Source organism: Chlorocebus sabaeus, chromosome 9 (assembly GCF_047675955.1).
Source record: "Chlorocebus sabaeus isolate Y175 chromosome 9, mChlSab1.0.hap1, whole genome shotgun sequence".
In the NCBI taxonomy this organism is placed as follows: domain Eukaryota; kingdom Metazoa; phylum Chordata; class Mammalia; order Primates; family Cercopithecidae; genus Chlorocebus; species Chlorocebus sabaeus.
Window position 1 is genome coordinate 102,276,820 of NC_132912.1, and position 11,953 is coordinate 102,288,772.

The 11,953-nt window shown below is 55.2% G+C and overlaps 1 protein-coding gene across 1 annotated transcript; it reads left to right on the plus strand.

The window, feature by feature from the left end:
- Positions 1–1,730: 1,730 nt before the first annotated feature.
- Positions 1,731–5,348, plus strand: NKX2-3 (NK2 homeobox 3). The gene is made up of 2 exons (XM_007963812.3): positions 1,731–2,324; positions 3,821–5,348. The coding sequence occupies exons 1-2, from the start codon at positions 1,967–1,969 to the stop codon at positions 4,555–4,557; spliced, it is 1,095 nt and encodes a 364-aa protein (XP_007962003.3). The 5' UTR covers positions 1,731–1,966; the 3' UTR covers positions 4,558–5,348.
- The last annotated feature ends 6,605 nt before the right edge of the window (positions 5,349–11,953 follow it).

Sequence of the window (11,953 nt, forward strand, 5' to 3'; positions counted from 1 at the left end):
CTCCCGGGCGCACGTGGCCCGCGCGGCATCCCAGCTCCCCGGGCCGACCCAGGGGCTGCCTCTCCACAACATTTCCGCTCCCTTCTGCAGAGCCCCGCCTCTCCCCCCTCCCGACAGGCTGTTCTTTCTCCCTTCAACCTTGAGCACCCACTCCTGTCGCCGTTGCGGGACCCGCGTGGCAGCCCTCCACCCTCGTACCCACTCCCAGCCGGTGTCTTATGCCGCACGGAGGCAATGTCCACCGTCCCTGCACCTTTCACCCGCCCCTTCCAGGTGAGACGGGTCTCTTCCAGCTCCGCCATCCTGACGGCCAAAAAATTGCTTGGAGTAGCTGAGGCCGGATGAGGAGAGCCCCGGTTGAGCTGGAACCGTTCCCTAATTTTTAAGGCCAGCGCTGCACACGGGTCTTTCTACGGCCCTCAAAGCAGTGCCCACTGCTCCTCACTGGGCTAGGCCTGGTAGAGAGCAAATGCCTGTTGTGGAAGAAGATGGTCCCTACCAGCGCTGAGTTTCCAGAATCTGTGGGGGACTGCATAGACTCTCCCAGAAAACAACCAGGGCCTCATGAAGGTACCAGGAGGCGTGTAGGTAGAGAAAAAGTAAAAGCCTGTCGGAGAGACGAGGCCTACATTCAGGCTCCTGATTTCAACAGGCGGAAAAGAAGGCCGCCAAGGCTGGGTCACCTCCCTTGTGAGGACAGATCCTGCTCTCAAAACCGTAAGAAGCCACCCAGTGTGTGCCACACTCCAGCCACGCACCACCAATGCAGTCAACAAACACTGCTTGGCCTCCCATACGGAAAAGCAGTAGTTGACATGTACTGAGCACTTAACATGCGTGAGGCCCTGCACTAAGATTCTGGCGTGTTTTGCCTCATTCAACCCTAGCAACAACCAAAAACGGTATTACTGCCTTCGTTTTACAGACGAGGAAACAAACTTAGAAATGCCCAAGATCACACACTGACTAGGCCAAGCAAGAGCTGTCGAATACCAAAGTTTAGTCATAACTCTATCTTCCTTTCACATATTGCTCTGTGCACCTGCTGCCAGGGATACAAGGGCAAAAGCAACCCCAGGACCCTGCCCTTGTGGAGCTTACAGTCTAACTGGGGCGACCGGGCAGGCACCTACAGCTGTAGAATTAAGTGGGAAGTGATAAGTGACGCGCATGTCTTGCTAACACAAGTTGTTAAGTTCAGAGGCTGAAAGAGGGGACTTCCGGCTAGACGATCTAGGAGCTCTTCCTCGGAGAACATTTTCCACTCGTGGAGGCTAAGGGTCAGAAACGTGTTCCAAGTGGAGAGAAAGCTTGAGCAACGGCAACAAGTTGAAAACGGACATGTCGCCCACCCATAGACAGATAAAACACTCCGTCTCCTCGTGGATCCAGCGCCCGGTATTTACCCGCCAGGAAGTTTTCCTGCCCCGCGCAGCAGCTGAAAAAAGCACACCCCAGGGGCATCCTTCCCTGGCGTTGTTCGTGGACAGCAAGCCTCCCAGAACTGGCCTAGGTCGGGAAGGTGCAGCCACGCGGGAATCAATGGTTCAGGAACCGGATCAGTGCAGCCTCGCCCGCAGCATCTCGGACTTCAGGACTCTATACTAGTCCTTGTCTATTTCTGGTAGAGCCGCAACATCCCACTCGGCAAGAGCAGGGGGCGTGGCCCACATGAGCCGGAACCTATGGGGAGGGATGCTGGGGCGCCGGCCCCGCCCCCCGACGTGACGCAAGTCTCCCGGACAGAGGCTTCGGAGCCCCGGCCCCAGTCCCTGCAGTGGCTGTAACAAAACCCAGACCCCCAGGTCCCGGCCAATGGAGGCGATTTAGACTGGAGTAGGACCGCGTCTGTCAAAAGCCCGACTCTGCAGCAGCGGCGGAGTCCAGGAGGAGAGCTGGAGCCGCCGCGCTGCCTCCCCGCCCCCGCCGGGATTTATTATTTGGACTAGACAATTAAGTGGCCCTGATGATGTTACCAAGCCCGGTCACCTCCACCCCTTTCTCAGTCAAAGACATTTTGAATCTGGAGCAGCAGCAGCAGCACTTCCATGGTGCGCACTTGCAGGCGGACTTGGAGCACCACTTCCACTCTGCGCCCTGCATGCTGGCCGCAGCTGAGGGGACGCAATTTTCTGACGGAGGGGAGGAGGACGAGGAAGAAGAGGGCGATAAATTGTCCTATTTGAACTCACTAGCCGCAGCCGACGGCCACGGGGATTCAGGGTTGTGTCCCCAGGGCTATGTCCACACGGTCCTGCGAGACTCGTGCAGCGGGCCCAAGGAACATGAAGAGGAGCCCGAGGTCGTGAGGGACCGGAGCCAAAGTGAGTAGAGGGGGAAAGAAAACGCACCCGCACACCTGGAGCAATGGCAGAGCGCACACAAACAGCCCACAAACCTTGCCAGAGCGGCTGCCCACCCCTTTACCCTTTGGCTGGGGCCATGCCTCCGCCCTGGTTGCGAACAGCTCCACAAAGCGCAGGTACCTGCGAGGGAGATGGGGCGGAGAGACAAGGACGAGGTAACCCTGACAACTACTCCTCCCCAAAGGGGGAAATGAGGGAAGGGAAGGTGGTTACTAGTGCCCTGATGCTGAGAGGCGACGTGGGCTCAGCGCCTGGGTCCTCATAACTGGCAGTATTTTTGCTCTTCCCCCGCTCCACCCCACCAAAAGGTTCTTCCCCTAAAAAGGGCAGGACCCTGGACCTTTTTCGTTTTCCCTCTAGGGTGAGATGAGTTCTCTTAGCCCAGGGCAGCCACCCCTTCTCCGAAAAGACAGCCCAAGCAGCCTGTGTCTCTCTTATCCGCAGGGGGCAGGAACTTTGGTGGAGGCCAGTTGGGTGGTTTACTCCCTTCTCTGCTTGGAACTCAGCGTCCTTGAACCCGTGGCACCCGGTAGAGAGAGAGGAGATGATCGGAAAGTGCATGGGAACACTGTCTATTCCGCGCGACCATAGCTCTCACATCCCTAAGGCGCCGGCCTTTTTTGAAAATCCGTAACGTTTTGCTTTGTGTCCCAGGCTGCGGGCCGAATAGAAAACGCGCCGAACTTGAGTCTGAGATCTTGGCTGCTCACATTGGACGGGAAGTAAATTGATAGGGAGATGGGATAATCAAATAAAGTCCCCAAGGAAGCGTATTTAAGAGGACAGAATCTCAGTCTTTCCCCAAGAGGCGGTTTGATGTGGCAGAGGCCAAGGCCTATGCTCTCACAGTTCCCAGAGCCTAAAATCGGCATGAAACTGTCTATAACTAGTCAATCAAACTTCATTTTCAGAGGACACACGGACATTGTCATCACATTTGCATATAGTCTTCTATAAGCCACACACACACGTCCCTGGGCCATGCACAAGCGTTACACTCGGAACAGATTTTCGCTCAACCCATGCCCACCGGCCCACTCATACCAACACGCCTCACACCTTCAGTTATCCTTGGTGGAGTAGAAGGCAAACGAGTTTGCAAATACTGTAGTTATTATGTAGCTGCAAGCCTTCATCCTGAAAATAGTCATTAGCACGTCGAGCCGCACATTTAATACAGAGTAATCTCTTCTCTCGCAGATGCTCAAGATCCAAATAAACACGCACTAACTACCCCTCTCCAGGAAACGCGCCTCCGCCTGCTAAGGGCGTTCTTTCGGTACTGGGGCTGTCGCAGGGTCCCACAGCGCCAGGAGCCACAAATGTTCCCAAAAGTCCAGCCATTTACTACCGCACGCTCTGCTCAGCCGCCAAAAGGGGTCACGGTGCTCCAGGGCAGGAGCTGCGGTGCGGCTGGGAACAGCTAAGGACGCTGTTGTTTGCTTCTTCCGCAGAAAGCTGCCAGCTGAAGAAGTCTCTAGAGGCGGCCGGAGACTGCAAGGCAGCGGAGGAGAGCGAGAGGCCGAAGCCACGCAGCCGCCGGAAGCCCCGGGTCCTCTTCTCGCAAGCCCAGGTCTTCGAGCTGGAACGCAGGTTCAAGCAGCAGCGGTACCTGTCGGCACCCGAGCGCGAGCACCTCGCCAGCAGCCTGAAGCTCACGTCCACGCAGGTGAAAATCTGGTTCCAGAATCGCAGGTACAAGTGCAAGAGACAGCGGCAGGACAAGTCTCTGGAGCTGGGCGCACACGCGCCCCCGCCGCCGCCCCGCCGCGTGGCGGTCCCGGTGCTGGTGCGGGACGGCAAGCCGTGCGTCACGCCCAGCGCGCAGGCCTACGGCGCGCCCTACAGCGTGGGCGCCAGCGCCTACTCCTACAACAGCTTCCCCGCCTATGGCTATGGGAACTCGGCCGCGGCCGCCGCCGCAGCCGCTGCCGCCGCCGCGGCCGCCGCGGCCTACAGCGGCAGCTATGGCTGTGCGTACCCGGCGGGCGGCGGCGGCGGCGGCGGCGGGACCTCCGCGGCGACCACTGCCATGCAGCCCGCCTGCAGCGCGGCCGGAGGCGGTCCCTTTGTGAACGTGAGCAACCTAGGAGGCTTCGGCAGCGGCGGCGGCGCACAGCCGTTGCACCAGGGTGCTGCAGCCGGGGCCGCGTGCGCTCAGGGCACCTTGCAGGGCATCCGGGCCTGGTAGGGACGTGGCGAGTCACGCGGCAGGCACCCCAGCGAAGCCTGGCGCCGCGGGACTGAAGCTCGAGAAGGGCCTGACCTAAAGGTCAGGTCCCCTCGTTAAAATATATATATATACGTCTCGCTCCTCAGGGCTTCGGATCGTAGCTCACTCGAGGCCTGGGGAAGGGGGCTCAGGGGCAAGGAGGATGACTGGGTCCGGTCGCCAGGACTGTCTCTGAGGCAGAAACGCCGGCTGGGCGCCGGGCGGGACGATGGCCCCGACCCTGGCAGCGAGGGGAGTGCAGGCGGCTAGGACCCTGGCCGCGCTTGGTTCTTCCAAAGTGAGAAGGGCTTCTCTCCCTCTGCCTTTCCGCGGCCTCCGCGAAGCATTGGCGGGGAGCCCAAGGACATAACAAATTAAAAGCATGAAGGAGAGAAAAATGGGAGTCGTGGCTTGAGAAATTCCAGGCCCTACCGATTCTCTGCTCCCTTTGCGGGCCTGGAGCGCCATAGCACAGTCATTTCGTTTCCCCCCTCCGCAGCAGATACCTCTGTCCAGATCTCCGGATTGTCGGGGGACGCAGGATTCTTCGAGGAAGACCAGCCGAATGAGATCAAAAGTTGGGGGTGGGGGGAGGCTGAACAAACTCGAGTCCTGGTGGCCCACCCGGAGGTGTTACCGGGTTTCCTTTCTGTTTCGTATTCTGTATTCAGCACATGTTATCTATCTATCTATATAACTATAACCACACGCCGTGTACACACCCGCTGCCACACACTACAGGAGTCAATAAAAAAGGTGCAATATTTTCAGATCGTTGGCCGGCTACAGAATTTGTTTAGCCCCCAAGAGTGGAGAGGAATCCTTTAAATAGGACCGGAAAGGGAGGAAAAGGTGCGAGGGGGAAAGCCATCCTCCGTGGGCGATTGCAGGCCTGGTCTCCCATGAGCCAGGCCCCAGGCTGTAAGTCTGGTCTCTTCGTGGCTTTGTTCATTAATTTCTGTTTACTTTTGCGGGCTGGACAGGTCGAAGGCTCAGGGCCATTTGAAGTCCCTGGCTTTGCAGTTCCCCCTAAGTTTTACCCAGATGCTTGGACTAGCTGTATAGACCTGCGTTCGGTCAAGTCTTGTTATCTGCCCCAACTCGAGGGTCGCCAGGGAAAAGGAAGCCTCGCCCCCAGGCCCAGCTGTTGGGGGCGCGAAAGCAGCCTCTTCCCCGGCTGCAGCCAGGGCTACCAACGCGCCTGGGGGTGCTGCGCTGCGCCCCGCCGCGGCAGAGCTCTCCCCCTTGGCCGCCCTCCCTTCTCCCCCGGCGGCCCCGGCTTTATGCGGCTCCTTGTCACTTGCGGAGAATGCCTGTGCGAGGCCTGTGCTGCCACACGGCCGATTGTGAGCGTGCCAAGGCGGGTGAATGGGGAGGCCTCAGAGCGCCGCGCCATTGTGGGGCCGGGCCTCGCTGAAAGGCGGCTCCGGGCCGGGAAGGTGCGGAAAGAATAGCTTTTTATTGGAGTCCCGAACAAAAGGTGTGGTAGGAAGGCGAGGTCCCCTGCGCGAACAAAAACCCCAGCGCGTCGGATTGACGTCCCCCCCGAGCTCCCCATTGCTTCTCAGAGCGGGGGCTTTGTGCAGCAGTCTGCTCAACAGAGGGACGGAGAAATGTGCGGGGGTTTTGTTCCCCACTTTTTGTGAGCTGGGGGAGGGGGTGGCCAGAGGGACGGGGGCTGGGCGGGCAGCAGGGAGGGGAGCGCTGATTAGGCCGGGCCGGCCGGGGCGCTGAGACGTTCAGCGGGAGTCGGCGGCCTGAATGCTGGGTCATTATTGCTACAAGTTTAGCAATTTCACCCTTACAGGAGGGGGTGGGGCTGCTAGGCTGTGGCGGGGCCGACCGGCTGGGGAGTTGGAGAGACGCGAGGAGGAGGAAGAAAAAGAAGGAGGGGAGGGAGGGAGGCAGGCAGGCAGGCAGGCAAGGGAGCCCTCCGAAGCCCTCTGACCGCCCAGGATGCGACTTGGACACATCCGAAAGGGCCTAGCGGGAGGCTAGAGAAGCAGCACTTGGGGGGCGAAGACCTTCCCTCCCCTCGCCTCTTAGGCGGCAGAAAGACCCCGGAGCCGAGCGTGAGCCAGTGCACTAGACTGCAGGTCCCGCAGCAACTCGTAGCCGCGTCCCTCCTCTTTCATGCCACCTCCAAACTGGGACACAGCCTCCCACCACCGTGATGCCCCAATCCCCTTCCCTACCGGGATCCCTCTTCTGGAGCCATTACTTTCCCATGGATTGCTTAGGCAAAGAGCTGGAGAGGGAATTCTCAGCTCCTTACTTGCTTCTCACGGCCTGCAGCTGCAGACTCATTCATTCATTCATTCGTTCATCCATTCAACTAGGTATACTGAGCACCTACTATGTATTCACTTGTACTGTTGAGTTGCTGGGAACGGTGAAAAAAAAAAGTGTCCCTAGACTGGTGGATTTTATTTTCAGGTGTGCAGGTGTGGGTGGAGGGAGGGTGAGACAATAAACAAATGCAAAAACAGTAGATGAATTCTAAAAAGGAAATAGAACCAAACGCTGGGAGTGGAGGTCTTTTCAAGTAGGCGGTCGGGAAAGCTTGTTGAGATTACATTTAAGTCAATGCCTGAATGACAAAAGGATGTCATTCCAACAGTGCTTTGCTATCTCAGCCTCCATGTCTCTGCATATGCCCTCCTGTCCAGCTGGAATGCCCTTCCACCCCCATTTTTCTGGTGAACTTTTGCCTCTCCTTCAAGGCCAAGCTTCCTTCCTGAACCACCTAAGTGGAGGTAATCACTCTCACATTTGTGCCATCAGAGTCTTAGGTACTTTCCAATATCATAACATGGTGTCATGCAAAGATTTATTTGTCTCTCTCCCTCCATAGGAGAGATGTGGAGGGCCAGGTTGGCATCTTTTCCCTCTGGGACAGGTACCACAGTAGGAGCTCATGGGGCCAGGAGGGCTGTGAGATGCCCTCTGGGCCCCTTCAGCACCTCTTCCCTGGTTCCTGCTGCCTGAATTGTCCAGGTGCTGTTGAGCTGTGGCCTTGGCTGCTGGCCTGGAGGGAAAAGTGGAACTGGAATCTTGGCTTCCCTGGGCCTAGTCAGGACACTTGGCAACCCATTTCCAACCCAGCAGAAGGTCCCACCTCTTCTGTACCCTGTGATACTGCCTAAGGACATCCCTCCCCACAATGTTGCACCTCATCCTACAGCTCAATACCTAGGATAGAAGGCTAAGATCTTGGTAAAGACCTTGACCCCAGGACACAAAGTTTGGGGCCTGGGGAAAACTAGGATGTGTAAGAAACCCAGGACCCACATCTGGGACCCAATTTGACTTCCCCTACATTCACTAGGTGCAGGAAATGGAAAGTCAGCAAGACCTGGGCCAGCACCCTGTGAAAGCTCACTCCCCAGGTGGAATTTCAGCACCTTCACTCTAGGAACTGAAGTCTCTAGGAATAGCTGCGCTTGCTCCACTGGGGGTTTCCTAAGTAAGCAACTACTTTGCCTCCAATCCAGTCCCCTATCCTGCTGGGCCTTGGCCTCTCAGTGCTCCCAGCACCACACACCCACTTTCCTTCCTGGGCTTCCTCTTGCCCTGTGTTAGTCTTCCTTCACTCTGCATTCCCTCTTGTTCTGGAAAAGTGACTTGTGATCCTCATAGAGGAAACAGAACTGGTTCTGTGGATTGGCTTCCGCAAGTTTGCGTGTCCTGAGATACTTGAAGCCAGCCTAGACCAGCCTGTTCCCTATCCTGCTCCGGAGCCTGCAGTCTCCAGGTATAAATAGCTCCCATCATTTCATAGGAGAATTTCCCTACTGCTCATTGCTGGGGTTCCTCGATGGGAGGTTGAAAATCCTTGACCAACGCAGCTACCTCTTCCTTGGGCTCCCTCTCCAGGGGAAAAGTTCCCCCTGACAGGATGAACTGCTGCTTCATTAAATTGTACTGTGAGCCAGGATGAATCAAAATCTAACCATTAGACTTGGAACAGGCCAAGTAAGTTGTTCCTCTGGGCTGTGGTTTTTGAGATCTATGGTGGAGAGAAGGGTAAACCATATGATACCAGAGGTCACTTCAGGTTCAACCCTCTTGGGTTCCCTTGGATGAGTGTGTAACCCCTCCCCACCCACTAAGCTCAGGGTGGGTTGGCACCACTGGTGGAAGAAGTGGGATAGGTTTTAGATGGCTAAAACCTATTTTCCTATAGAGCCTGATCTTGAGGAGTTAAGAGGATGAACTCTGAAGTCAGACTGAGTCCATTCTATTCTCAGCAACACCACAACCAGCAGTGGAAACCTTGAGTAAATTAGAAATGCCCTGAACCTCAGTTTCTTCCTCTATAAAATGGGTATGCTTGTAGCACCTTTTTTTGTTGTTGTTCCTACAGTAAAACATGCAAATAGTTAAGTATACAACTCAGTGAATGTTTATATAGTAAATCTTCATGTATCTATCATTTTGGCTTTGGAAGTTAAATAAGATGATCAAGCTCAATACCTAGGATATTGCGTTGACGTTCCAGGAAGATGTCTAGGACGCTGTTCCGCCCTCGAGGCACTCGCAGTTCCCCGGGGTGAGGGAGTGGGGACAGGGGCGGGGAGGCGGGGACCTGGACAGCACAAGGACCGAAAACCCTAGCTCTGCGGGCGCGCGTCACCACGGAGATCTGGCAGAGCCATTGCGGGTAAACCTGGGACAGGTGGCGCCCGGCAGGGTCTGCCGGGCTTTGACTTCGGCTGCATCTGGGACATTCGACAGAAGGGGAAGGTGAAAGGACGTTTCCTGGCGGAGGTACGAGTCCACTCTAGCCCACCGCTGCAGGAAGGAAAGGGTAAGGAGGGGAAACCCGGCGCCTCTCCGCGGGACTTCTCCCGGGCCCGCGGGCACCGCCCGGGTGACTTGGGGCCGCGCGTCTGCCAGGGTGGGGCCGGGTGGGCGGGCGCTTTCCTGGAGGCTGGCGCGTGCGGGAGACCGGGAGGTCCAAGGCCCCAGTCGCAGCCGCGCAGTTCCTCGCTTTCTGGTTCAGGACGCCAGTGGGGACTTCCCGGGCACCTCCTCCCAACTCCAGGGGCCCGAGCCCTGGAAGGACTGTGATTTGTCCGCGACTGGAGAGAGTTCAGTGCTCAGCCTCAGTCTGGCCGCGCTCGAGAGGAAAGGATCCTTTCGAACTGCCAGGGGCAGCGCAGGTGCCACGGGGCGGGGCGCCCGGGGGCCGACCGCTGCTTCCCAGGCGGGCCCGGGGCGGTCAGAGCCAGCTGGGCCGGGAGTGCCCCGGCGAGCCCCGGGAGAGCCTAACCGACTCTGCGGGTGAGAGCCCAAACTGCAAGAGCCAGCAGTCCTGAAGGTCGCGGAGGTAGGACGTCCTGGGTGGGGCTTAGGGGACATGGGGAGGTCTCTGCAGGGAGTCCTGGGGAGGCGTCAGGGGGAGGGGGCACTGATCTCTAAAGCACGTTAGCTTTGTTGAAAATAAGCCCCCACCTCACTCCACCTAGATTGTAAGGAACAGATTAATTTGACTGAGGTTTTCAAAAAGGGTAATTAGTAAACTTCTTATTGGAATGGGAGATACATCCAGAAAACCCCAAGCTTCGGCTTGCTCTATCTTTATAAACGGAACCCTTCTATGCTACCAACACCCACATGAAGAAACAGAACATTATCAGTCCCTGGAAAGTACCCCCATGCTCCCTTCTTGTCACTACTACCTGGAGCCACTAAGGGTAACCACTGTCCTGGCTTCTAACAGCACAGGTTAGTTTTGCCTGTTTGGGAACATTATCTAAATGGAATCATATAGATTGCACTCTTGTGCACCTGCTTCATTCGTTCGTGAGATTTATCCATATGGCTGCGTGTAATTGTAGGTGGCTCATTTCAGTTATTTTAGAGTGTTCCACGGTGTGAAAATACCACAATCAATGTATCCATTCTGCTGTTTATAGGTATTTGGATTGTTTCTAGTTTTAGGCTGTTGTGAATAGCACCACTACAATATGCTAGAACAGTGTCCAATAGAACTTCCCGCGATGATAATGTTCTATATCCGTGCCATCCAACATGGTAGCCATTAGTGACGTGTGACTTCTGAGCACTTGAAATGTGACAGGTGTGACTGGGGAACTGAATTTTTAATTTTCTAAAATTGTAATTAATTTAAATGTAAGTAATATGGCTAGGGCTACTCTATTGGACAGCACAGTTCTAACTTGTCTTTTGGTGACCATAATACAAATTTCTATTCAGTATATGCCTAGGAGTGCAATTGCTATGTCATAGATACAAATATTAGCCTTAGTAGGTTCTACCAAGCAGTTTTCTACAGTTGGTTAGACCAATTTACACTTCTACCAGTGTTAGCACCACATGGTCCCCAATACTCAGTATTTTTATTTCACTTATCTTTCATTTTAGCCATTCTGGTGAGCATGTAGTTAAAAGAGGCTTTTGTTCACTTTTATGTAAGATTGTGAAACTGCCACTTAACCTAGTGAAGAAGGTGATGATGGTGGTAGTAGTTGGGGGTTTCTTGGAAGCTAAGAGAGGCCATGTGAGTCTAAAGCCCACCCTTTTCATGACCCCACCTTGCAGTCAGACCTCCCACTTAATCAGCTTTCTCCCTTAGGAACTAGACCTAGGGCATCAGTAGGACTTGAGGGAGGGGCTGTGTGTTTGGAGTTTATCCATCTCCCATAGCTCTTGTAACTTTATGCTGTCTCAAAATGAGCGTCCCCTTTTCTTTTACTGCTACTTATTAGAATGCCTCACCAGAGGAGATGGTGAGATTGCTTGGCAGGCTGCAACCAGGGTAGAGAAGCCAGGTTTTGTTCTGGCTGCAGTTTTAGTTTGTGGCTTGGCTTTGCCATGTGTCAAACAGCATTAGCAATCCTTGGGGCTAGACACGATGGCTCACATCTATAATCTCAGTGCTTTGGGAGGCTGAGATGGGAGGATCACTAGAGGTCAGGTATTTGAGAGCAGCCTGGGCAACACAGTGAGATATTGTCTCTACTAAAAATTAAAAAAAAAAGAAACAAACTAGCTGGGTGCAGTGGTGCATACCTGTAGTCCCAGCTGCTAGGCAGGCTGAGGCAGGAGGATTAATTGAGCCCATGAGGTCGAGGCTGTAGTGAGCTTTGGTCTCGCCACTGCACTCTAGCTGGGGTGACAGGGTGAAACTGTCTCAAAAACAAAACAGGCACAGTGGCTCACACCTGTAATCTCAGCATTTTGGGAGGCCGACATGGGAGGATCATTTGAGGTCAGTAGTTTGAGGCCAGCCTGGCCAACATGGTGAAACCCCATCTCTTCTAAAAAATACCAAAAAAAAAAAAAAGAAAAAAGAAAAAAAAATTAGCCAGGCATGGTGGCACAGGCCTGTAGTCCCAGCTACTTGGGA

Excerpts from the sequence above, each read along its gene's own strand:
- NKX2-3 (XM_007963812.3), top strand. The coding sequence starts at position 1,967 with ATGATGTTACCAAGCCCGGTCACCTCCACCCCTTTCTCAGTCAAAGAC. Across the intron at positions 2,325-3,820 it reads CGTGAGGGACCGGAGCCAAA|AAAGCTGCCAGCTGAAGAAG; the intron begins GTGAGTAGAGGG and ends CTTCTTCCGCAG.